Source organism: Hylobates moloch, unplaced genomic scaffold, assembly GCF_009828535.3.
Source record: "Hylobates moloch isolate HMO894 unplaced genomic scaffold, HMol_V3 SCAFFOLD_3, whole genome shotgun sequence".
NCBI classification, from domain to species: domain Eukaryota; kingdom Metazoa; phylum Chordata; class Mammalia; order Primates; family Hylobatidae; genus Hylobates; species Hylobates moloch.
Window position 1 is genome coordinate 10,159,883 of NW_026652278.1, and position 24,163 is coordinate 10,184,045.

Sequence of the window (24,163 nt, forward strand, 5' to 3'; positions counted from 1 at the left end):
TGGCTGCATAAATGTCTTCTTTTGAGAAGTGTCTGTTCATGTCCTTTGCCCACTTTTTGATGGGGTTGTTTGTTTTTTTCTTGTAAATTTGTTTGAGTTCATTGTAGATTCTGGATAGACAAACATATTTTTAAAATGTTCAACATCACTAATCATCAGAGAAATGCAACTTAACATCACAATAAGAGGCCATCTCACACCAGTCAAAATGGCTATTACTAAAAAGTCAAAAAACAACAGACGTTAGTGAGTATGCAAAGAAAACAGAACGCTTATACACTGTTGATGGGAATGTAAATTAGTACAACCTCTATGGAAAACAGTATGGAGATTTCTCAAAGAGCTGAAAATAGACTTATCATTTAATCTAGCAATCCCACTACAGGGTATCTTCCCAAAGGAAAAGAAATCATTGTATTAAAAAGACATCCACACTCATCTATTTACTGCAGCACTATTCACAGTAGCAAAGTCATCAACCTAAATGTCCATCAACAGATGATTAGATAAAGAAAATGCCTATATATGTGTATATAATATATAATAATATAATGTGTGTGTGTGTGGATACACACATCATGGAATACTACTCAGTCATAAAAAAGAATGAAATAATGGTTTTTGAAGCAACATGGATGGAACTGGAGGCCATTATCCTATGTGAAATAACTCAGATACAGAAAGTCAAACACCTCATGTTCTCACTCATAAGTAGGAGCTAAACGGTGTGTACACATGGACATACAGAGTAGAGTAATAGACACTGGAGTCTCCAAAGGTGGGAAGATGAGAGTTGGGTGCTGAGGAATGAGAAAGTACCTATTGGATAAAACATACACTATTCAGATGATGGGCACACAAAAAGCCCAGACTTTACCACTATGCAATATATCCTTCTAATAAAAATGCACTTGTACACCCTAAATCTATAAAAATAGAAAATGAAAAACAAAATAAGGATGTTTTCACTCATCCATTTAACAAATAATGGAGAGGTACAAGCTCTTTGAAAAATGGATCAAACTCGAACTCCTATGACATACTAGATATGTTTGTAAATAAACTTAAAACATAAAAAAAGAAACACGAAGGACACAGGATATTAGGATCTGTTGAAAGAGTTCATTAAAAGAATGCTTAGAACTGAATGACAACAGATATACAGCAAGAAACTCTCTTTGGAGCAAGGTTTATAGAAACAATCACCAAGGCGCTTTGAGATACCTGTCTAGGTTAACTAGGTTAACTATTACCCATCCTACTTAGTGTATTTACAAGCCCCACCCCAACCTCCCAGGGCTAATAAGATCCTTGAAGCTCCTAAGCATTATAGATGTGCAGGATCTTGGCCAATATGGAATTGGATTCTGGTTTCCGTCCTAAGGAAGCAGGCCAAGGTGAGGATATTAGTGCCTCCTTATTGAGTGATGTGCGTGGCTGCGCTGCAAGCTTTTCCTTCATTACTTCACCTAATCCCCACTCCAGGCTTGTTGGTTGATATGGAAAAATGAGAAGTTACACGCTTTCTCTAAGGACACATATGACAGCTGAGTGTCAGACCAGATTCCAAATTATATTTGTTGGATTCCAGAGCCTTGCACCAGACCAGAGCTTGGCAAACTATGGCCCATGGACCAAACCCACACCTGGTCATCCATGTATTCTCTGTGGCTGCTTTGGAGCTACCAAGGCAGAGTTGTGTAGCTGCAACAGAGAGCACACAGCCTGCAAAGCCTAAAATATTATCTGACTCTTTATAGAAAAAGCTTGCTGACCTCTGCCCTAAATCACTGTGAAATGCTGCCTCTTAGTGACAAAAGCATAAAAAAATAACAATGGGTGGAGTCTGACATTCTCTAACTATGTGTCATCACATCTAATCTCCACATAGACAACAACTGCCTCCATTTACAGATGAGGAAACTGAGGTACAATCATGTTAAGTGCTTGCTCAAAGTCCCAGCTCCAAAGTGGCAGAGCTAGGACTTGAGATCACATAGAACTGTCTCTGAAGTTAACTATCAGGCCCCCAAGACCTAGAGATCAGGCCAGAGGTGCGTGTCTTTGAGGCCTCGAGACTGGCACTTCTGCTCTATCTTAATGCATTCTCAACGGATCTACAACGCAGGGCAGAGAGACAAATCTCTGCCTTGTAGATTAATTGTTCCTAAAAGAATGCCACAATTCACAAATGCTGATTTTGATTAAAATAATCAAGATGATTTCCTACTCCCAAAATACTGACAAAATAGCTTTTTTATCTATGTAGACAAAAAACTAAGCAAGAATTATTTAAATCAAGATTATGTACAACACGCATCCTAATTACTACACAATTACCTAGCTAAAAAGTGGATATTAGTGAATGCTGTTTTCTGCTGGCAGTCAAATCCAAATTAATAGCATTCTAGGCTGATGTGGATCACAGATAAAATTAAATTAATGTGACTCTGAGCCAGCTCTGTTTATAAGAAAAGCCCAACTACAAAGAGAAGAGAAACATTTTAAGATGCAAAAATATGCCCCCGAACACAAGCCAAACATGGATGTTTAATTAAAGCACTAAGAATTTTTTTCCTACCAACTGTTCCTTTTGGGTACTAACTAGATGTGGAAAATTGGGTCTGGGATTCTGAGGACAACTGAATGGGGATAGATTTTTCCCAAAGTTCAACCTATGAAGCCGTACCAGATATGAATTTGAACTCCCACTTAAAAAAGTCTCCTCTCTGAGCCCAGATGAAAGAACTCCAGGAGGAAAAAGGCAAGAATGTGGGGTTTTTATTTTGAGACAGTTTGGCTGACTTCTAGCCCTGTGTCAGGGGCCTTGCATTTAGGCCGATCTGAGATATGACAAGCATCCACTGAGTAACCGTGTCTGACTTCTCCAAGACCAAGCACGTCCCGGAGTTAACAGAAGACAGGATCATCTGGTCCTTCAATTCTCTGGCCTAGGAAGGCCTATGCCCCACAGGCCCTGGACAGCGCTCTCCACTCTGCATCTCATGAGGCTGTTGGCACAACTTCTCGGTACCAAGTAATGTGGGATCCCACTCTGCAATCCCTCCAAAAGTTCCAGTCTATAACTTGGCACATTGGCACCTATTTTGGTTAATGTGGTTATGACCACTGACATGGTAGAGAAGGACCGAGTGCTGGATTTGAAGACAACCATATCTGCACCCTGGGTCTCAGTTTCCACACTTGTAAAATGGGGACATGCCTTTTTTACAGCATGATGGCCCGGGTGACAGGGCCTGGCAGAGAGCAGGTTCTAGTCAACAGTAGTTCAGCATCAAACACGTTCTTAGAACATCAAAGTTGGAAGTGCCTTCTGTAGACCATCTGACCAAACTCTTCCTTTTCTAGCCAAGGAAACTGGCTCAGAAACCTACCCAAAGTCACCCCCAAAACACTGGTGGAAAGGGAACATACCCCAGACTACCTGACTCACATTTGCTTCTATCCCATCTCACCTCCTTTGACTGATGCCCATGGATTCCAGCTGTCATCTCATTTCTAGGCTTTAGGCCTGCAGGGCTTCCTGATACCTTCTAACCACATCTCTCCTGCAGGCCCTACAAGCCCCACACCCCTATTCAAGAGTTTAACAAATATTGATTGAGCCCCCTTGGGCTCTCATTCAGAAATATACACCAGAAAAGAACGAAAACAAAACATGAACTATTTTAACCAAGGAAGAAAACAACTCCCATCCCAACTGTGTTTGCAAGGTGTGAAGGGACACTTCATGATCGCCGTTTTCAAATGAAGACAGTGAGATCTAGAGACAGCAGCTCTCTGGCTGGAGGTGTGAAGGGACACTTCATGATCCCCGTTTTCAGATGAAGACAGTGAGATCGAGGGACAGCAGCTCCCTGGCTGACTCTCTCTACCGCTGAGTCTGTCTGTGTGGGCTGCCGTTGGTCACCACCACTGCAGCTGTTTCCATTACTCCCACCTCCCCCTCACTGCTGCCACCATTACTTGTGGCTAAGTTCTCCTCCACCTCATCCCAGCCCAGATCAAGGCCACCTCTTCCAGAGAGTTTTCCTTTCTACCCCAGTTGAAAGAGGCTCCCTTCTCCTCTGACTCAGAGCACTCTCCCCTGCCCCTGTTTGGTTTTTGAGCCCCTGCACATGGTGACTCAGGGGCTGCTGCATCCCAGGTCCTCTGATGAATGCACTGCATGACCTTTCACCTGGGGTCCAAATGCTCAGCACCCCCTCCCACCCACACCTGCTCCCTAGGGGGCAGGAAGGCATTCTTATTCCCATCGCTTAGGGTGCAGAAGTGGTGGCCCAGAAGTGATTTGATCCTTTCAGGATGTTTTTGCAGGCCACAAGGAGGATGAGCTGCTGTTAGTATGCAGATACTGGGCATGGTTGGTTTTCTGGACAGGCTGGGGTAGAGGAGCCTATGTCCTATTGAATTCTTGCAAGCGCGCAGACCTCCTCTGCATTAATCAAACACTTATTGAGCCCCTATCATTTGCTGAGTATTGAGAATACTAATATGAAGAAGATACTTCATGCCTACAGAAGTCACTTCCAATTCTGCCCAGACTGCTCAACACTATCGTGGGGTGCACAAGGGAAAACCCTTCTTGACCCCCAGCACCCCAAGACCACATGGCCCCCAGCAGTGAGGGGGCTTCATCTCCCATCCATTCACATGCACTCCCAGGACAGGCCTGCCAACTCCTCTGGAAGACCACACTGAGCTCTCTGTGCTATAAGAATATCTGGCAAGACTTTTGGCCCAGGAATAGGGGACAGGTATTAAGGGATATTGTTGCCGGAATCCTAGAAAAGAGATTCCCCTGCTTGAGGAGGACCCAGCCCAGTTCTAACACCTCTCCAGCCTGCATCAAACCTGCTTTATTCTTCCTTGCCCTTCCAGAATGTGCAGACTGGGCCCTGGGGGGATAAGGAGACTTCAGCCTCCCCAGGCGTGCTGCCTGTGCCCACTCCCTTGGATGGAGCCTCCCCACTGACCCAGAGAAGGCAAGTACAGCTAGCTCATCTGGAGCAGATGACAGGTGGCACATTCCTCTCTGCAAGGCAGTGAGTTATTTCATTTAAACTTGAAAAGCACAGCAAGCCAGCCATATTCAACTTTCAGGCCCCAGTTCAGTGCCTCCATGCCCAAAACACTCTTGAAGTTCTTATTCCTGACATGTCCTTGCCAGAGGGAGCTAGCTTCATCTTCTGTGTAATCTTGGACAAGCCATAACTTCTGAAGCTCAGTTTCTGCATCTGTAAAATGGGAACAAAAATCCCACACCACACACGCCCTCCAGAACTTTTAGGGAGATGTGGTGGTCTTTGACCACCCTTCCCTCGTTAAGTTTAAATCTCCCTTATCTTTCAGGGAGATTAAGTGCCACTGCGTGTGTATAAAAGCACTCTGAAGAATGTGATGATGGTGATGGTGATGACAATGACAATGACAACAGGGATGCTTTTGATACCACATGCAATCATGGCTCCATCCAGACAATTAGCTCCGAGGCATAGGAAGGGGACAGTCCCAGGACTAACCTCTTGGCCTAAGAAGGAACCGTGTGCTTCTGGGAGGAAGGTCCCTCAAAAGCAAAGAAGGACATTCTTGAAATCAGAGCCATGAGGACTGGAGTTATTTCATTTAAATTGGAAAAGTTCATTTTGGACCCCAGCTGGTAAAGCAAGGCCAACAATATGACTATGTCCTTCCCTGTGCCATAGGTTTGGGCGCGGACCCCATGTGTGCTGAAGAGGGGGAAATTGCTTTTACTAGGGACAGAGTGAGCCTCTCAGCTTGCTCTGGAAGCTTCTTGAGAGCAGGGTTGAGGGGCATTTCATGGGGTCATGGTGTTACCAGGACCCCTTCTCCCTAAGGCCTGCCATGCTCCCTGTATGCCATCTGGGCCAATCTGGAGCCTGCCTCACCTGCTGTAAGTGGGGATTCATACAAACTTCTACCTTTGGGGCATGTGCTCTGATGCACCTTCCAAATGTTCTCTGGCCTGGGGTTCTCCCAACTGTCTTCTGGGCTGTTGGGGGGCCCACCTCATTCTCTGAATAGGACCCAGGAATCTGCATTTTTCAAGAATTCTCCCTCCCCCCCCACCCACCACCCTATTATACACACACACACACACACACACACACACATGCTAAGGATGTGTAAACACCATTTTGAACTATGAGTTGATGCCTAATCTGTGTATACTCCGTGCCCTGGCCATCCTGAACTTCTTCTGTTCCTCTGTTATTCCACAGTGTCTCTGACCTCCAGATGTTTCCACATGGTAGTTCCCCTCATGCCAGAAACATTCATCGCTTCTCCCACCAGCAAGCTTTCTTGTCAATCCCTTTCAAGGTCCATTCAGGATCCTTTCCATGTGATCCCATAAGGGCCTAAGAGTTGATCACCTTCTCCTGTAATCTGTTGCCTGTTGGCTTGGGGGCCTCTAGAAAGTGAGTCCCATGAGGAGGAAAAGCACTATTCTGGGCCCAAACACCTGGTACACACCATGTCTGGCTTCTAGTGAGCCACTCATGCCAACCAACTATGAGTACATGGATCTTGGTATCCACCCAACAGCCAACACAGGGCCTGGGAGTCCCCGGGCACTCTGAGCTGCTCACAGAACGTTGAATGAACCCAACACTGGCTGCCAACTTGACTGAGTGGGCCTGCCTGAGAATACCCACCCCTCTCTCCACCCTGGGAACTTCTAACCAAATATAAATCACGTGAAGATTTCCCTCATTTCTCTGGAAAGTAGAATAGAAAACCAAAAGTCTTCCTGTGGTTTCGTCCTGGACCTTGGTTGACTGAAGCCCACCAGGCAATCGTGATATCCTGCAGGTAGATGCTGGCACTAAATGTGAAAAGATTTCCGCAGTAAATTCTGACCAAGTCTCTTTTTTTTCCCATAAATCGCATAGCCAATTCCACCTTCTAGGGTCATGTGTGTCTCCCAGAGACAGGCTCTGCAGTGCCACCCAAGGAAATGAGTACCACTGGTGTTCCTCTCACTGGACACTTTTGTCTAAATCCAAAAGACCAGGGGTGAGAAGGACTATTCTGGCCACCACAAGACAGCTCCCCATGGCACAGCCTCATAGCTCAACTCTTTCTAGGTTCCGGAAAGACTGAAAACCTGGTAGTTCAACCTCCAGAGCATGAGATTTTAATTTGCTGAGTGCAACTTTCAAAAAGCAAAGTAAATTCCCTTTCTCCAGTGCTTAGACCAGTCAAAAGAAAAGACCTTTTCAGTTTTGACAACCTCACCCCTTTGGCTGGCAGTCCTATTGGCAGACTTCCAGGTTCATTCATTCAGGGATCAGGCTGTTCCTCCAAGCACTAAAAAAAAAAAAAAATCAACTTTATTTTAATGTTCTATTGAAAAAAACACTTGAACAACATGAACAAAAGGCCACTTGAATGGAGAAATATGTATGTGTGTGTATATGCTCATACAGATGCCTGAATGCTAAATTACCAAGACGAATTATCTTTTTCCAATCAAACATCCAAGGCTGCATTGGCTTTTGTCAGTCTGTAGTGGGGAGAGTTTGTGGTTGCTTGGGATATGAGGGTTTCGCTTTGGGTTGCTTGCTTACCTGCTTGCTTGCTTATTTGGGGGCTTTATTCGCTTGCCTACTAGGTTTTGCCTTTTCATTTTTTTCAGTTATCTTTGTGGGAAAAAAAAAAAAAAGACTTGTTCTATCATCTCCCACCTGCCGGATCAGGGCAGCTTCTACATTTGATGTTGGAAGATGTGACCAAAATGCAGCACTTGAAAATCCTGAGTGATTTAGACCAAGAACGACCATTCCCATTTTTGAAAAATCTGTGATTAGCCCAGACTTTTCAATAAGACATTAGCAATTGGGAACTAAAGTCGGTATGTCCAAACTTGGGAGGCACTGGACGAGGACTTTAAAATGAGAGACATTTCCTCAGGTCTGCATCAGCCTTGCCTCTCACAACCACCATCTCCCAACAACTTTAAGAACAAACTTAACTTTTCTAAACAAAAATAATTTCATCATTTTGTGTGGCATTAACACCCTGCTACTTCGATATGTTATCTATATTTTTCTTGTTGACATCCAACCAATTCAGAGCTAAAAATCCATCCTCCAGTTTTTCTGTGGGTTGTAAATCATAAAAAGGTTATATTTTATGAAAGCTGAAGCTGAGAAGTAAACAGCATATTTATATCCAAAGAGTTTCATCCATTAAGCAGCAATGACAGGGCCCTGTGGGCCAGAATCTAGTTTTCTTACTTAAAAAGCTTAGTTCTTTTGTAGACTCCTGCAGGGACCTATAACAGTTGGAATTGGGTTTTTTATGCCTTTGAGGCCTCCGAATGAACGTTACACTTTTCCATTATTTTCTTTTTTCTTTGGAGAAAACTAGGCTACCTGCTTATTGCCTAAAACCTACACCTCATGATTGTACTGTCGTAAAATCTGTCTTCTGCCCTTTCCTCCCACATCTTACCAACATCCCAAAACTTTGTTTAGACTCAGTGTCAAGCAAGGTTATGCTGCATTTATTGAGATGGGGGAAGGCTCCCTCAACGAATTGGGCTGATAGATGGCATGCCTGAATGAAATTTCAGCCTAAGGGGTGCCCAATAACCTTGACCTCCTCTGCCTTACAAAAAAATAAAAATAAAAAAGCTTAAATCTTAATATCTCCCTTGCTCTAGCCTGAGAATGCCTTCCAGTCCCCTGACTATTTTGCGAGCTGGTACATGGCTAAAATAAAAAGGCATGAGTCCAGATCTTGCATTTCACATTACTGCCTGCTATTAAAATGTTAGTATGAAGGCCCCTTGGGCTATTAAAGATGATGTACCTGCCCTGTCTGCCAATGGTGTAATTTGTGGTCATGAATATATATCTAGGTCTATGTAGATGCGGATATGAATTTCACACCACTATTACATCAGGCAAGTAAGTCTCGGTTCAGAGTCAGCACAGTGATCACTCTGAAACTAGCCAAATAATCACTAACAATTAAGAAAATGAAATATCCGAGTCTCAGTCCTCTTTTTACCCACTTCGAACATATATTTGTTCTTTTGATGTCCTGTGTGAATAGGGGTGCTTTATCTGACTGCTGATGGGCTAAACAATGCGTCTGAGTTGTAATATAGAACTCAATTTGCTGGGACTATCATCTGAAAGGCCTGGACAATTTATCGAACACTGCAGATGAAAGAAAGAGAGGGAAAAAATTTTGAAACTGACCACTTTTAAAATGAAGAAAATAGGGCAGTAAAGGGTATTGTAATATACTTTAATCTTCCTTAATGTAGAAAAATATGAAATGCCATTAAATCTTCCTTTGAAATGGATGTGGTTACATGGCTTGAGCACCCAAATCTAGTTAATGAATCTATTGTTAAGGCAAATAAACAGGAAAGAAGCAGTGAAGGAGTGATCTGTGCATTATATGACTAATTCAGAAGATGAAAGGCAGAAAAATTAAAGTTAAATTCGCATAAATATTAGAGCTAAGGAGAATAGTTGCAGGTGTAAAAAGGGAAGCCTGCATTTCCCTGGGGTTGGTGTGAGGCACAAGCAGACATTTTCTGCTCGAGAGCAAGTCGGGAAAGATGAAAGTGTTTCAAGGGGCCCAATAATTAACATTTTAAAAGGTTTTCTTAATAAAAAAATGATCTGACAATAATAGCAATTTAATCATTTTATTTGAAAAATTAAATTGATTGCAAGCAACCGTTTGTGCGGAAGTGGCGTTTACAGAATTTGGATGAAGTTATCCAATCAGATCTCCACTTTAATCACTTTAAATGGAGCCAATCTACAAAAAGAAAGCTGGATGCAGTAGACATTCAAAGGGCAGTAATTTGGGGGAGATTAGCAGTTCTTCACAAAGGATCCACAGCAACCTATTGAACCCACCTCTTTGTTGCGGCCAGACATTACTAATGGAACTCAACCCAATGTGACTTAGAGTCTATGGGGAGCTGGGCTTTATTAGGGAGTCTCACTGGAGTCCACAAGTACCACCCATGTGGGGACATAGCCTCATGGTACAGTGTCTTCTCCATGAAATAAAGGATACTTCTATCCGGTTAACACAGTGCAGAGGATTCGTCCTAGTGTTAACCCTAAATTATAAAGCATGCAACGGCTTACTACCTAATAACTTTGAAAGCATTGTAAAGTAGAATTTGTCTTGAGATCAGAACATATCTTTCCACAGACGTAGTTTAATGTGCTCTTCACATTGCACCCCTGTTCTTGAAAGAAACAGATACCCATTCACACTCTCTCGGGAGGGGAAGAGAGAGCTTTACTACAGTCCTCAGGAGGAAGCAGCATGAGGACCTGAGGACTTGGTCTCCACCTGGGTCTGCAGAAAACTCTCACTTTTCTCTGCCTCGAACATCATGTGGCCAGAGACATCCCCCACTACCTGACTCCACACATCTTGAGTTTAAGCAAACAGTGAAGACTGATGCACATCTTGGAATCCCAACCCACATTCTTAGAGAGGATGTGAAGACTCATCTTGAGTCCAGTGTCCACTCTGGCCCAATCCATGCTCAAGGAGACAAATCACATAGAATAATCCTGGCTGCAAGGACACATGGGAGGTGAAGGGCAATTCTCAGAAAAGGGGAAAATGGCTCTGGAACACACCCAAATGCACCTTTTACATAGGAGCAGGAGAGTATCAAAGTTAAGAGAATGGACTCAGATTGCCTAGCTGAGCCTGTGCAAGTGTCTTAACCCATGTGTATCTCTATTTCTTCATCTGCTAATTGAGGTGATAAAAATACCTCCTCCATAGGGAAGGTTGTTGTGACAATTAAATGAGTTAATGCAGGTGACATATTTAGAACAGCATCTGGCATATAGCACAGGGGATGAATCCCCTATAACTGTTGACTATCATCATTATTATTGTTGTTTGCCCCATTTTTTAGATGAGAAAGCTGCACTTCAGAAAGGTCATGTAACTTGCTCACTGTTGTACATGGAATAAGGGGCGGCCTTAGCCATCAACCTTCTTCAAGCTACTGCTCTGCTTATACTCTGTCAGGCTGCATCGAGACACACATGCACCCTGAGAGGCTCCTGTTTTACCCCATTCATTCATTCCTCAACCAATATTCCCTGGGTGACATCATAGCCATATCTCGTTTTACTTAAAGGAGAGGAAAGAGGATAGAGAAAGGGCGGACCTGGGGACAGAGGCCTACCCTGCAGTGGAATAGCCCATTCATCAAAGCCACGGCTGTGTGGCTTACTAAACCTACCCTCCCAGAAGGTCCTTTGGCTATGGTCAGTCAGACTTTTCCCCACCTTAAGAGGCTTTCCAGAATGTTCCTTCAGTCACATTTATGCCTGTGCCTGGGAGCAGTGTAAGTATTCTTAATTTCTCTATCATAGGATATTCCTAATGATGTAAAGCCACCACACAGGGTCTGGCACTTAGTAGATGCTCAATAAATGGTAGCCATTACTATCCCAGAGAGAAGAAAAGATAACCATTGAATACCTACAGTCTTCTGTAGAAGCACGTGCATCCATGCTGGGGGCCAGCAGTGGTGGTGTAAGAGCATATCATGGGCTCAGCCTCCAGTAAGAGCCTTTTGATCCCAAGATGACATTGGGATTGGTCAGCCCAACACAATCTTGTTGTCCAGAGAGCCATGGACAGGGGCAGGCTTCCCCCAACCTTTTCTCTAGAATTCTGGGGCTGTTCTGGGCACTCATGGGGTCTTCAAATATTAAATTCAAATTAATTATTTACTGTACATAATTTTTATAATGATATGCCTTCCAAAATTGAACACAATGGAGACACACCCAGTACATTAACTGGTATTGCAACTTGTTTTTGAGCACAGTTTTTCTGATCTGTCACAGACCAAAAAAAGAAACAGGAAAAAAAAATTTTAAAGAGCACACATCAGAATAATTTTCTCCTTTATTACTGTTTAATTAATGAATATCCTTAAATTTCAAGGTAAGCTACATTTTAAAATTACCATTTGCAAGCATAATTGGTTCACTGCTATAAAAATAATACTCTCACCTGAATTGGATGCTGAGGCTGTTATAGGCTGCAAGTGTAACTCATAAACCCAAATTCAAAACAGTCTTATGGTTCTCATTGATTGATTTTAAAATATCATTCATCTGAACTTCTAAATTAGATTTACACTGCCAAAATGCCCTTTTTATCTGTTATGTATGTTAGAATTCCCAATTAAATTGTCTTTGCAAAAGACTCCTAACACAGTTTATAGGCCATTAAGAGAGCCGGATGCAATCCCCAATGAGGGCCAAAAAGTGACGACCCTTCCAGATATCCTAGGAGAGGTTGGGGCCAGCTGACAGCACTTCAATATCACTGAGCTCCCACTCGAACCCCAACATTCTCTATGCCTCTGAAAAGGGGGCCACGTTGACCTGGGATTCCAGACTTTATAGTTAGAAGAACAAAAGAAGCATGGGAAAAAAGACTGGAAGGAAATATGCTGAAATGCTAACATACTAACAGTGCTTTTCTCTGGGTGATGGGATTCTGAGTGACTGAATTTTCTTCTTTCTTATTCAGAAGTTTTCCACAATGATCATTATAAATTGGTATTTTGGTCAGACACCTTCCCTGCCTACTCACATTACTACTTTTTTATTCAGAAAAGAAAGTAGGATTTTGTATGTTCTGTTATTTAAAAGGAAGACCATATAATATCTTGGCTTCTGTTGTAACCAATCCCTCCCACCCACAGAAGAATGAGGAATCCCAACCCCAACCCCAGAAGAATGAGGAAGCATTAGGCAGCTCCAGAAATGCAAGGCCTCCCACCACCACCCACACCCCACACCGGTGCATCCAAGCAGAGGCGGTCAGGTTCCAGGCCTTCAACCTCGCATTAGTCAGTGTACCCAAACCGGATGAAGAGGAATGAGAGCAAAGTTTAAAAACAAAGTGAACTCGGCCAGTCAGCTCGTCTTTCCTCTTTTGGTCCCTCTGACTCTGTCCTCAGTCATAGCAGGCTTTCCCCACTTAGGGCTGTAAGCTCAAGTACATAAAAATACAAGGGTCCCAGATAAGCAATAACAAAAAAATTTTAAGTGTAAGTATGTCCCAAATATTGCCTGGGACTGTTCAAAAGTATTTTTTGCTGTTTTTAGTCATTTTAGTATTGGTTGTTTATCTGAAATTAACTCTAAATGGGCATTCTGTATTTTATCTGGCAGCCCTATCCCCAATCCAAACCAACTGACTCACCGTTGGAGATGTTTTTGTCCAGTTTGGTTTGATTTGGTTGGTTCTTGTTGCTCATGGCAGGCAAGCCAATTTAAAAAACAACCACCAAAAAACAAAACCCCCAACGAAGGTGTTGTTTGTTGCTGTTGTTTTTTAATCGGCTTGCCCGCCAACTCTCTAACACTGGGCAGGCTTCAGTCCCCTCAAATGAACGAGTAAACGTCACTCCACCCACCTTGCACATGGCGAAGACACCATGAGATGACAAAGGGAAAGAATCTAGGAAGTGGGGCTACAAGCAGGTAAGCCACCCAACAAAATCAAAATGGAGAAAGCAATGAGTTGCTTGCCTTTTCCCCTTCTTTGTGGGAAACATTGGGACACTACAGCTTCCACTTAAAACTCTATGGTATATGTACAAAGACAATGAATTAAATACTTAACATGCAGACAATTCCAATAAATTTAAACAACTCCAATAAAATAAAAAGAAAGCTGCCAGCACCTAAGTAGAAAAATGATGAAACAGGCATTCCAGTACAACATGCTTCACCCGAGCACCTCATGGTAGTGTCCTCAACCTCGCCAAGCCTCAGAAGCCCACACTAAATGTAGAGCATAGTGGCTACTCATGGGATGAATGTGAGGTCTAAATGAAATAACGCATCCCATAAAACACTCGGTGCTGGCACTCTTCCCTCAGTTAATGACGGCTGTACTTAAGTCAAAAAATATATATATATATAATATACATATCAAAGAAAATACATATGTGTGTATATATATTAAATATGTTTTTCTTATATATTATATGTAAATAATATATATTATGTGTGTACAGATACACAAATATACATACACATTTAATGTATATATTTCTCATATATAATATACAATATATGAATAATATATATATTTCCTTTGAGATGATTATATATAATACTTATATATGTCATATATAATACTTATATATGTCATATATAATACTTATATATGTCATATATAATACTTATATATGACATATATAATACTTATACTTAAATATGACATATATAAGATAATACTCATATATGACATATATAAGATTATACCCATATATGACATATATAAGATAGTACTTATATATGACATATATAAGATAGTACTTATATATGACATATGTAAGATAGTACTTATACATGACATATATAAGATAGTACTTATACATGACATATATAAGATAATACTTATATATGAAAGATATACTTACATATGACATATATAATACATATGACATATATAATACATATGACATATATAATACTTACATATGTCATATATAATACTTACATATGACATATATAATACTTATATATGACAGATAATATATATACTTATAAGATAATTCTTATATATATGATATATATAAAAGTAAGCAAAAAAACGGAAAAATTTCTGCTTTATTAGAAATAAAACAAATTGAAATTAAGCTTTACTTATGAAATTGGCAAAGGTTAATAACTTTAATATGACATTATTTAAAAGATCAAAAATGTTCATAAATATTAGATAAATAGAGAACAGTTAAATAGACAATAAGTGAATGATAAACATATAAAGAATGGTTAAACTATGGAATTTTTTAAAATCAGAGAATGAGTGAATTATGGAGTTCTTTACGTTGGACATTCTAGGGAGTCACATTAAGTGATGTATTATGATGAAAAAGAACATTTGATGATATGAAATATGTTCTTAATATAGTGAATGAAAATTTTCAGAATATAATGTACAGTATAATTATATTTGGATTCTTGGATATAGATACAAATAAAACAAAGACCATGAAAGCACATAAATATTAACAGGAGTTATATCTAGGTATGGATGGTTATGGGGAAGATTTATTTTCTTCTTTGTACTTCCGTACTTTCCACATTTTCTATAATGACCATACAGTACTTTTGTAATTTAAAAAAAAGTTGGTTAAAAAATTCAATACGGCCGGGCGTGGTGGCTCACACCTGTAATCCCAGCACTTTGGGAGGCCAAGGCAGGCGGATCATGAGGTCAGGAGATCGAGACCATCCTGGCTAACACAGTGAAACCCCGTCTCTACTAAAAATACAAAAAATTAGCTGGGCGAGGTGGCGGGCGCCTGTAGTCCCAGCTACGCGGGAGGCTGAGGCAGGAGAATGGCGTGAACCCCGGGGGGCAGAGCCTGCAGTGAGCCGAGATTGCGCCACTGCACTCCAGCCTGGGTGAAAGAGCGAGAATCTGTCTCAAAAAAAAAAAAAAAAATTCAATACTAAAAAAAAATTCAATACTGAACTATTGGGAAGTGAACTTAGTTTTAGGAGATCACAGAGTGTTCAGTGTATGTGTATACAACAGTCTCCCCCTCCTCCTCCTCCTCCTCCTTTTTCTTCCTCTTCTTCCTCTTATTTCTCTTCTCTCCCTCTTCTGGCCTCCCCTTCTCCCCCCTCTTCCTCCCTCTCTCCCTTCTTCTCAGGAAAACTACAGTAATGAGCTCCAGCTTCCCCCTAGCACACTGCCTTCACTGAGGGTCCTCCCAGAGTCTTGTGTGAAGGGCAGTGCGGCTACAAACTCTATTTTGAGACATCCCACATTGCGCATCTCAGGGCAACTTTCCATTAGAATTGCTCCTTCTCCAGTCCCTAGCAGACAACTCCCTTCCATCCCAAGAGCAGGAGGCTGCCCTTAGGAAAGGTGGACCTATCCTAGTCTTAGAAATATCTACAGAGTTTAAGTCAAACTCTTCCAGGTCATTTTCTCTGAACTTATACCAACATCCGGTGACTGCATTCATGCACTCATTCTGCAAAACAAGATGTATCAAGCACCAAAATTCAGACACGCTTACAGAGCCCTCAGTCTGAGGAGTGGCTGGTGCTAGATTCTAGAACCCCAAGATGCAGTAAGACTGTTGTAATGGGGATGCACATATAGCACATAGGGAGTAAGAAAAGGTGCCCAAGAGTCTGGGAAAGCTTCACATAGGGGAAGCCCAAGAACAACTGCAGTTTGCAAGCAGGGAAGAACATTCCAGACCAAGGAAACAGAAGACTCAAAGCTACCAAATTCAAGACCATGGCCTGTCTAGGACCCTATGTTTAATGTGAGTTGTGGAAGGAGAGGTGATTGGGCCAGCTCCTGCAGAGCTCTGAACGACACTCTAAAGAACATCTGCTTGCTCCCAGCAATGCTATGCAGTGGAGGGACACGATGAGATTGTCCCAGGACCACCCTCCACATGAGCACTCCACCTCAGTGTCCCCTCCCCTGCTCTCATGACGCACAAAAGGAAATGTATCCCAAAGCCTCAGTTTCAGTAGGCACTACAGAGGAGTTTATCCGAAAACCAAGCTAGATGAGGCCAGGAGGCTTCCGAGCTTCCAGAGCTCCACAGAAGAGCTATCCCCATTCCTTGCCTTGCTAAGACTGACTCAGTTGTCATCCTCCTCTCGAACTCAGATATAATCATCACCAAACCAGCAGGCACTATCACCAGCCCTGAGAAAGCCTGGAGTCAGCTCAGCATGCATGCAGGAAGGAAAACCGTCCTCCCCAGACACTGGTCCTTGAGATTCACACCACCTTTCCTAGGTCCTCCCTGAGTACCCAGCCTCAGCCCACCTAGATGTTTGGAAGTGGCTGAAGGTGATGTCTCTGTTCCCATCAGGCCAAACTGGCAGTCTAGGGACTCTGGTCAACCGTGAATGGCCTCTCTCCAGAATCCTGACATCGGGAGGCAGCTGGGATGGCCTGTACAGACAGTGTCCTCAGCCCAGGACAAAGCATCCCTCTGGCCATGTACAGCAACCCAGAGAAAACAAAACAAAGCACCACCATCCACTCCTTGCCTGCATTGGCGCTGGTTTCTTTAAATCCAATTGCAATCTTAGAAGCCCGACATCGCCTGAAACAAAAGCCTCACCGATCTCCGGAAGATGACTTTGGTGAAAGTAGAGCTCATTTCAAAAAATCAAAGCAAAGAAAAATATTGAATACAATTCAGAGGCATAATGCATTATTATGGGCTTTTATGGATTTTATGTGAAATTTCATGTAAAGTTAAGAGGCTGAAGCGATCTCTTACATTCAGCTGTATTATCAGCCCAGCACCAAACAGTGTTCCACATCTTATTATGCTCACAGTTGACACACTATTAGAGAAATGTGCAGCTGTCTTACTCTGCTATTCATTTCCTCATTACTATTTTATAAATATATGATTAACAGTTATTGCAGCTGCCTAATTCACATTTATTGCAAATGCAACCCCACAAATGAATGCTCAAAGCAAAGAGATGTGGTTTCAGAGTAATTTAAATTTTACAGTTCCATTTACCCTGCTTTTTAATTTACTGTATAATGACCCTATTAGAATAAAGCACATCTGGAAGTTCTTTGGGGAACACTTAATTTTCTGTGGCTTCAGTACTAACAGAACTTGTACCATAAAGCCCACAGATGCCTAGAAGACTGTACAAATTTCCACATTTTATGCCAAGATGCCAGTTAATTGTACAGATGAGACAATTACAGCGAAGAGCAAAAATATGCTTCTCGGTGCTAAAAAGTGAAGACACTGACTGACAACCTCGCTCTTTGCAAAGTTTGCACATCAAAAACCTGAAATTAGCTCGCCTGCTTTTTGATTTCCTGTTCAGGAAAGAGGCCACCTCTGCTGTACGTGCTCCTGGATTTTCTTTTGCTTTTTCCACAAGCTTTCTGTCGAACCCCATTTGCCCCTCACCCTGTGTAATGGAAGGCAAGGCAATCTGCAAAGCTCCGGAAGCCAATGAGAGGCAGGTGTATCATCCAGGCTTGGCCTAGTCCTCATCGGCCAGGAGGCTACAGATGCTGCCAGCTTCCAGCATGCCACATTAACGGAATCATCCTGAGCATTCGAAATTGATTTGAATATTAAATACAGATCACTGCAGCGGAACTCATGTATGAGAAATAATGTGAATCCATTGCCATTGATTAGCTAATTTATGTTCTACAACTAATCGAAGCACAAATCTCATTAGCCACAGGTCAGTAAGGCTTGGAGAGAAAAAGACAATCATTTTGGTAGCCTAGTTGGCTGTAAAGAGACAATTAGAAGCCATCCGGATTTCCAGGCTTCTCTGCCTGTTCTCCTGGTCTCAAGTGAGCTGTGAAGGGAAAGAAAAGCCGGTCTTACCCCTCGTTCTGCCGGCCACTAAAAAAGAGGTCTTCATATATAATGATTAAGATGTTTCTTTTATTTAATGCAATAATAACATAACTTTATTGCTTCTAGGTGGACACAGAGCCCATAAGCTACTTAGGGCCACCACCCGCACTGGAAACATAATGTTAATTGTTCCTCTCTCCATATTTTAAGCATTGGGACTGTGTAAGTCTTCATGGGGCAGGGTGGAATGGCCGAGGCTTTCCATATTCTAATGTTACACACATTTAAAAATCTGTCTTTGTAAGGCACAGGGAAGCCATACATGATCAAGTAGGCCTTGTGATTAAAATGCACCTGCTATTAGCCAGAGATCCTCTTCATTTCTTGAGCCCTGCTCAGATCAATTTTGGGCAGAGATTTTTTAACCAATCTTGAATATGGAAGAGGATGGGAAAAATCCCTCCCAAAGAGAGGGAGCAGTTCTGTTTTAACTTCACAATCGTAAGTAAAATCCCTACTAGTAATCAAATTAAGATTTCTGGCAATAAGCTCCTCCTGTTGGTGATTTCCATGGGATGGCATTTTTAAAAGTGGTTTTGACACTGTTGCATAAGCAGAAAACCAAGGCTCCCGGCAGACTTGCCTTCGGCTGGTCACGTAAACCCTCGACCTCTTTGTCATAAAAGACAATGGATCACATTGAGGACCTTTGCTAAATGACCAGGAACAGAACCCAAACTGAGATTTTTCTGCAGAAACAAATAAGAAAATAACACATTGAACTCCAAGTGTTTTCATTGACCCATTATTTCCAGGTCATTGTGATACCATACCGGGTCCAAAAAAGGTATTACTGTCGGCCGGCGACACATTATTTCAGGAGAGTTAATCCATGTTCTATTGAAACAATAGACTATTTGCATTCCTTCAGGTCCATTATACTGAGGAGCAGGGCATTTTTAATGTGCCTGGAAGAAAAAGGTGCAGAAGGGTTGGGTGGGAAGCAGGAGAAACAAACGTCCCACATTTCCCCAGTGGGGCCTGGTCCTAATGCCTCAGAGTGAAGAGTCTTCCCACGTGCTCTAAAATTAAAAGAATACTTATTTTAATTTTTTTATTTTACTTAATTGAAAATGCTCTTAAACTAATGGGCATTTCAGAGGACCAGCTCCCTTCCACCAACATCTTTGCCTATGCCTCAAAACCACTGTCCCCACAACCTTTAGGAAATAGAACATTCCAGCTGTTCTTTCCCACAGCTCTATGTCCTTTCATTAGATAAATGGCCTGGAGACCAAAGCTCACAGCTATGCCCCACCACAGCAGCTTTATTTTTTGTGTTAAGAGTTTAATAACAGTGTACACTGCATGACACTAATAACAGACATTAAGTGGGAAGAGAAGCCCCAAGAGAGCTCAGTTGGCAAAATGGGTTCTCTCCGGGACCCATTTCCTGGTTCTGTTCTTTTTCATCCACACACTCACTCAAACAGCACCTATTTCCATGTTTGTCAGACCTCTTAGCTTTTGTTAACCTGACAAGTATAAAATGGTAGACCAATGTGGTTTGTTTTGTTCGTTTGCTTGTTTGTTTTTGAGATGGAGTATCACTCTTGCCCAGGCTGGAGTGCAGTGGTGTAATCACGGCTCACTGCAACTTCCGTCTCCCAGGTTCAAGCGATTCTCCTGTCTCAGCCTCCCAAGTAGATGGAATTACAAGCATGTGCCACCACATCCAGCTAATTTTTGTATTTTGTAGAGATGGGGTTTCACCATGTCAGCCAGGCTGTTCTCGAACTCCTGATCTCAAGTGATCCACCCGCCTTGGCCTCCCAAAGTGCTGGGAATACAGGTGTGAGCCACATCGCCCAGCCCATTGTGGTTTTAATTGGCATTTTCCTGATTACAAATGAGGTCGAGCATCTTTTCACATGTTAATTGGGCATTCCAGTTACTCTTCCTATTAAGATGTCTATTCATGTCTTTTGCCCCTGTTTGTACTCGGTTGTTGTTGTTGTTGTTTTTATTATTATTTCCCATTTGTCTATATTCTGAATACTAATTTTTTGTTATATATTGCAAGTATCTTATTCAAGTTTTTGTTGAGATAAATTCTGAATTTTAATTACTCTAACTTATCAACCTTTTGTGTTTTGCTTAAGAAATCCTGTCCTACCCTGAGGTCATGAAGTAGAGTCCTTTATTTTCTTCTTAAAATGTTCCAGTTTTGCCTTTCACATTTAATCCATCTGGGATCCGTTTTGGGTATGGTGTGAGGTAGGGATCCCATTTCATTTCTCCCACATGGTTAACCAATATTCCCAGCAATATTGACTGAGTAATCCATGCTTTTCCCCACTGGACTGCAGTGTGATTAATGCATGGTCTGTTTCTGGGCCCTGTTTGGTTCCATTACACTTTTATCAACTGTTGGGCCAGTACCACACTATCACAATGACTATAGCTTTGTACTCCATCCTGACATTTAATACAGCAGGTCCTCCCCCTACCCCTGCCATGCACATGCACACACAACTTATTTGGCTATTTTCATGGTCTGTTTTCCAAGAGGAAAAAGTAGAAGGAGGAAGAAGTAAAGGAAAAGAATAGTAACTGATTTCTTTGTGCCAAGCACTGTGCTAAGGATTTGACACATATTATCTCATTTCAACAACAAGCACCCCACATGGTTTAGATTTATTTATTTTTAACCCCTATTTATTTTTCTTTTGAGAAGGAGTCTCACTCTGTCACCCAGGTTGGAGTTCAGTGATGTGATCTTGGCTCACTGCAACCTCCGCCTCCCAGGTTCAAGCAATTCCTGTGCCTCAACCTCCCAAGTAGTTGGAACTACAAGCACAGGCCACCACGCTTGGCTAATTTTTGTATTTTTAGTAGAGACAGGGTTTCACCACATTGACTAGGCTGGTCTCAAACTCCTGACCTCAAGTGACCCACCCACCTCAGCCTCCCTATTTTACACATAAGAAAACTGGGGCTCAGCACAGTTTAATGACTTGCCAAATTCACACATCAAACAAGCAGCAGAGATATAAACCTTCACTCAAGTGTATTGGACTCTCAAGACAGTGCTCTTCCAGCTTCACTGGGGAAGTCTAGATTCCCAGAATCCTGTTTAGCATCAGTGCTTTGTAAGCCACTGGACTTCCACAGACCCCTCTCTGCCCTGCTTGGAAACTGCAGCTGGGTATGAGGCTGGGCCTTAGCTTCTGGGTTGCAGGATGCTGATGTGGGCCCTCAATCCCTGCTGCTCACACACATTCTCCCCCAGGATGTGCTGTCAGCCTGGCTAACTCCTTTGTTGGGCATTTCTCTCTAATTGTGAAGCATTTTTTTTGCTCAACCTAGATTGTTGGTGGGGGAGGGGCAAGGAAGTAAAGTGGAAGCTATTCCAGACAAGATTCAACTTCCTGACTATAGCTTTTGCCAAGCAACTCAAGAAAATGCCTGCAAGGGAACCGGCACTGTCCTTTTCAGATGAGAATGGCTGAGCTCTCTATGCACATAATAAACCCAACTGGCCTGGTGGATTCACTGGCTGTAATTACGTGGTTGAGGTTAAATATATTTTACGGACAAAAGCAATGATAGACAGGTTCTTTGTACAAAAGATTTCAGCTCATTTGAGGTTTAACCATTTTTAAATTTAATAATTTTTAAAAAGCCACAATTGCAAAGGTCAGATCTAATTCCACTGCCTATTATGAGCTGCCAACCCGAGGCTGCAGCTTGGAGGCAGCTGAAGATGACTCAGGACTGGGAGAAGGGACAGCTGGACCAGAAAGGGGCGGGGCTCCTCCTGCCACTGTGCGTTCATGCAAAGACCCGCTGTATCAATTAGCACTGGGCTCGTTTTCAGGCCAGTTCTAATGGCAAATGTCTAATTCATTTTTCTAGCTTTGTCATGATGTTTTCCCCTTCATTGTACATCTACTGTCCCTATTTCCTTTGTCAGTGCCCTGTCTGTATCTGTGGATTTATTTTTAAACAGTTTTATGAGACCTAACAATTCATTTCAAAACACCAATCAAAGACCAGGTGCAGTGGCTCACGCCTATAATCCCAGCACTTTGAGAGGCCAACATGGGCAGAACACCTGAGGTCAAGAGTTTGAGACCAGCCTGGTCAACATGGTGAAACTCCATCTCTACTAAAAATACAAAAATTAGCTGGGCCTGGTGGTGCATGCCTGTAATCACAGCTTCTTGGGAGGCTGAGGCAGAAGAATCACTTGAACCTAGGAGGCCAAGTTTGCAGTGAGCCAAGATTGCACCACTGCACTCTAGCTTGGGTGAGAGAGCAAGACTCCATAAAAAAAAAAAAAAAAAAAAACACAAATCAAAAATTAAAAAGCCATTTCTGGAATGGCAGGGGCATTGGGCCATTCTTTCCAATGAAGAAATAATAAGCTCACTTATTATTTGGGCTTACAAACTGTGACACTGCATGTATCACTGAGGCAGGTTTATTTGGATACATATGTTGCCATTGGAGAAAATTAGTCCATGAGTCAGAAACAGATGCCAGGAGATGTGACTGAAATTCACCCCTGTGGCAAACACTTCATGGCTCCTCATTTCTCTGTTGCCTCCACTTTGAGATAAGAAGAGGGGGCCTAGAGAAATCAAGCAAGTGCCCAGATCACACAGCCAGTTAGGAAAGGTCCATGGCCTGGCCCCTCTCCCAGCACCCCATTGTGTATCTAGAGCTTCAGGTCACTGACAAGGTGAGGTTCTGCAGAGGGACCTCTTGGGGAACAGAAGGACCCCCATACCCTAGGACTCTGAATGCAAGCCAGGCCACAACCCGCAATGCCCAAACTCTATGGCACCACTCTCTACTTTTTGCCCAGAGTGGCTAAAAATCCAAAACTCACTAAAAATCCAACCCAACTTTCTGTTCCCTGGGCTGGGCCAAAGACTCTATCTAATATATAAGGGACATTCTGAAATAATCTAGTCCAAGAATTCAAATTCTCCAAAAGCTGACTTAAACAAAACTGTAAAATATCATCCACGATAAAATAAAACCCATTACAAAACAACTCTGCTGAGGTGCTCTGCAAATTATTGCCTCCGCCTCTCTGCCCCTGGTCTTGCCCCAAGTGTGGGGGATCCATTCTTCACTCTGTAGCCAGAATCGTGACTCCAAAATGCAAATCTGATCATCTTACTCTCCACTGTCTCCCCTACAGAAAGGCTCCCACAGCTCGGGGGCAAGGTCCAACTTCCTTAGCCCGGCACACAGGACGCTCCGGGATTGGGCCTCTGCTGCACACCCCTCCCCTCTGGGCACAGCCACACTTGAGTGTTCTCTCCCAGCCCCAGACCTTAGCCCTCGCCTGAAGACACACATCCTGCACCACTCCTAGTGAAGCCCTGACCTTACCTGTCAAGGCCCCTCCAGGAAGCCTTTATGTCCCCTATACTTAGTGGGCACTTAGGTGACACTAGGATCTCAACCAAGCACATTATTGACTGTCTACTTTCATTCTCAGCAGCCCCGGGTAGATGGACTTAAGGAAGGAGACTCTGGAACCCAGAGATGCTGGGTGATTTATCCACTGCCCACCACCAGCCGAGACCAAGCTGTGATGCCGCAGGGCCTTCCCTACCCACCACCCACCCCGGGGTTGGGTTGGAGCTCTCCCTTCCACCCTTACCGCCTTCTATGCTGCTTTGAGCTCTCTGGTTGACCACCAGAAAGTGAGCCCTTGAA

The 24,163-nt window shown here is 42.7% G+C and overlaps 1 protein-coding gene across 1 annotated transcript in view; it reads right to left on the reverse strand.

The window, feature by feature from the left end:
• Window positions 1-7,307: 7,307 nt before the first annotated feature.
• BUB3 (BUB3 mitotic checkpoint protein) overlaps window positions 7,308-24,163 on the reverse strand; it is a 156,551-nt gene continuing 139,695 nt past the window's right edge. Inside the window, exon 8 of the mRNA XM_058435921.1 lies at window positions 7,308-7,353. Within this exon, the coding sequence (XP_058291904.1) occupies window positions 7,323-7,353 (31 nt within the window). The 3' untranslated portion in view covers window positions 7,308-7,322. The remainder of the gene's footprint in view (window positions 7,354-24,163) is intronic.